We start from the raw sequence: 3,658 nt of genomic DNA, 5'->3' as shown, positions 1-3,658 counted from the left end.
TAGGGTAAAAAAGCAGGAGAAATTTCATAAGTGATATGCCTTAGTGAGTCAATGAGTAATAGCAAATCACTTATGACTCTGAGTCAGCTATCCAAGTTCAGCTGAAAAATCTTTTTACAAGTATTTGCAATTATTTATATATATTTTTCTTCTGAAAGTCCAGAGGTCCCCTAGAGGTAAACTTCCTCAAATTATATTTTAAATTAAATAAAACATTGCCAAATCTCTTGTTCAAAATAATTTATAATAAAATGCTTCAGGATGAAAATAAAGTTATCTGTTGATAATATAGACAGTTTGTCTTTGACTTGACTAATATGCATTGTATTCATGCTGGGAAAACCAGGTTGTACAATGTAAAGATGTACAGTGATTAAATAGAAGTAAATAAAGAAAAAATACTTCAGAATAATTATTCAAAAGAATTATTGAGCACTTATGATTCCATCAATGCCTCTAGGCACTGAGAAATGTCAGCATCCTCAAGCCTTAGAGTCTAATTGAGTGGCTGACTGTTGTATACATGCAGAAGACAAAAAAGACTTTTGGATATGAAAATGATAATTAATTACACAGTATTTTTTGATGAATTTTCCTTATACCTGATAAGAAGGATAAATAGGAACAAAACATAAGTAGGTAGGAGGATGAGAATGTTCCAGGCAGTGAAAAGGTATCTGGAAATTTTCTGCGACTACATAAAAATATAAACTGATTAGCTTAAGTGACCAATACAGACTGATCTGCAATACATTCTTCTAATAAAAATATTTAGTTAATATTTACTAGCTAACATCTAAACATAGCATGGTCTGTGCAGTCCTGTCCAACTTGGTCACCTACGTTTCTAGTTTAATATTCCTATCACTCTCTCTTCAAACTCTATGCCAAAACCATTCCTGTAAAGATATCATGTTTTGGCATAGAGTTTAAAGAGGGAGTGATACGAATGTTAAAGACATAAAGCACAGGAATGCAAAACTTCCTACAATACCTTTACTTCCTCCAAACATGGAGCATTCTTTTCGTACTGCTATATTTTTATTTTTCATTTTTCTTACTCAATTCCAACTTTGCACAGAAATACTCTACATTTTTAAATGTAAAATAGAAATTCTTTTCTTCATGGAAGCTTGCCCAACCTTCCCAGGCAACTTCTACTGCTACTAATTTTTGCAATTTTTTTTAGCAATCTCTTACACAGAACTTTATTGTGGCACTTATAAGTCTACAGACTGGTTGTGTCTAAACATGACTTTTCTTGGTAGAAAATTGTGAGCTTCTGGACATAAAGGTACATGTTGAATAAATTTCTTGGTCTTTAATCATCCTCACTTTAATCACACCTGGTTCTTTATAAAGTAAACACAAAGTATAAACTTGAGACATGAATAACCATAATAGTTTTCCTGTATCTTGGCAAAAGTTAGGGAATTTCAGGATTTTCTGTCCTTGCCAGGTTATAACTATATTTTTTAAGGTAATTAGCCTCATATAATTTCACATTTTCAACACTTTTAGCCTTTCTTCTTCAAAACTTTGAGCATAGCTTCCCTGATGGGCTTGGATTTGACACTATAGATGATGGGGTTTAGCACAGGAGGTACCATCAGGTACACATAGGCAACCAGAGAGTGCACAATGGAGGGTAGGTGCTTTCCAAAACGGTGGATCATGGACATGGTGATACCTGGAATAAAGAAGACAAACACAGCCAGGATGTGGGAGACACAGGTGTTGAGAGCCCTAATGCGCTCCCTGGGAGAAGCCAGGCCCAGGACAGTTTGCAGAATGAGGGTATAGGACAGGATGATGAACAAGGAGTCTATGCCCCCAGTAGACACAACCACATAGAGACCATAGCGTATGTTGATGGTGATGTCAGCACAGGCCCGCCTCATCACATCAGGGTGAAAACAGAAGGAGTGGGACAGGAAGTAGTTATCAGGGCAGAAGTTCAGACGCTTAATCAAAAATGGCACAGGAAAGAGACAAAAGGTAGCTCGAGCCACAATGGTGAATCCAATCTTGATGATGACATTATTTGTCAGGATGGCTGAGTAGCGCAGTGGATTGGAGATGGCCAGAAAGCGATCAAATGACATGGCTAGTAGAACTGAGGACTCCACTACAGAGAAGGAGTGTACAAAGAACATCTGGACTAGGCAGGCATTGAACCCAATGAGCCGATGGTCAAACCAGAGCACACCCAGGGTAGTGGGCAGTGTGGACAAGGTGAGGCCCACATCAGTGAGGGCCAACATGGACAGGAAGTAGTACATGGGCTGGTGCAGGCTGGGGGTCCTCCTGATAGCCAGGAGGATCAGGCAGTTTCCAGTGAGGGCCACAGTGTACATGGAGGAGAAGGGGATGGAGATCCAGCCATGAGCAGCCTCAAGTCCTGGGATGCCAATAAGGAAGAAGGCGGGTGGTTGGAAGAAGGAGATGCTGATGTTTGCCTGGGGAGGGAGCATGCTCAGAAGGCAGCTGCAAGCTCCAAGGAGGGGTGACCTCTTCAATGTGGATAGGTAGAAAGATACTGACAGGAGACCTGCCATTAGGAAGACATTTATTTACACTGTATAGTCTTTTCAACAATTTTTCCCCCAAGTACTCAGTCTTTACTGTGTATTATCAACTCTTCTTAAAATTGCATACATTAAGTAACGTGTTCTCAAAACAAGATTATAAGGATTCATTTCTTTTACTTAGTTGTTTCTTTTTCTTTTCTTTTCTTTTCTCTTCTGTTCTGTTCTGTTCTTTTCTTACATTCAATCACTGTTTATCATTATAATATACCAAATGAATATTCCCATTATAAATACACTGTATACTGGTTCAGTCAAAGATATTATCATATTATAATCAACCAACCTAGCTATTTCTAACTGTACTTTATGTACTGTTTTTAACTCTACGATAACATATCTTTATAAATTAAATGCTCTTTGTTAATACTCTTTGAAATATAAAGCACACTATATGTGCTTATTGCCATCGTCATTGTCATAATCATCAACATTTTATTGTGGTCCTTATTATTCTTCCATTAATACTACATTTTTAAGTATTCTAGGAGCTTTCATATCAGTTACTTAATGAAGTCTCATAATCAGTCTTGTCTGATATATGTTAGTTAAGCTGAAAGGAGAGAAATTCTTCAGTCCATCAAAGGAAGAGAAATTCCTAAGTCCACCACTTGCTCAACAGTTTCCTCAATTATTGAAAAGCCCTAAGCATCTTCTTCTTAGTGCACCTGTTCTGAGTTCTTTCTTGAATGTGCCTCCCTGTAAATTGTTGAGCACTGTCATCCTCCTTAGCTGGGAGAGTCACAGCTGCAGGGCCATGGACTCTGAAGTTCTCTCCCTGGTGTTTGGCATTCCACCAACACCAGTTGAAAACTTGAATAGAAAACATAAATAAATGTGTCCTTCAAATGTTCAATGCCAAGTTCCATACATTTATCAATTTATCAATCATTGAATTTCTCTTATGTTCTATATAGGTGATATTAGACTCTTAACTTACTTTATTATGGGTAAATAAGATCTCTGTGTCTCAAAAACAGTCACACACAAAATAAATGTAAAGGTCTCCTCTTAACAACAAAATAGTAAAAATTATATTAAAAAATAAAACCAGGTCCAGCAGGTGGCAT

General features: G+C 37.3%; 1 protein-coding gene across 1 annotated transcript; it reads right to left on the bottom strand.

Moving 5' to 3' along the window:
- Window positions 1-1,517: 1,517 nt before the first annotated feature.
- Window positions 1,518-2,474, bottom strand: LOC102480601 (olfactory receptor 51I2). The gene has a single exon (XM_006140900.1). The coding sequence runs from the start codon at window positions 2,472-2,474 to the stop codon at window positions 1,518-1,520; it is 957 nt and encodes a 318-aa protein (XP_006140962.1).
- Between the last annotated feature and the right edge of the window lie 1,184 nt (window positions 2,475-3,658).

This window comes from Tupaia chinensis, unplaced genomic scaffold, assembly GCF_000334495.1.
Source record: "Tupaia chinensis unplaced genomic scaffold, TupChi_1.0 Scaffold000047_1, whole genome shotgun sequence".
In the NCBI taxonomy this organism is placed as follows: domain Eukaryota; kingdom Metazoa; phylum Chordata; class Mammalia; order Scandentia; family Tupaiidae; genus Tupaia; species Tupaia belangeri.
Note: the sequence above shows the minus strand (reverse complement) of the source record. Positions and strands in the feature narration are given on the sequence as shown.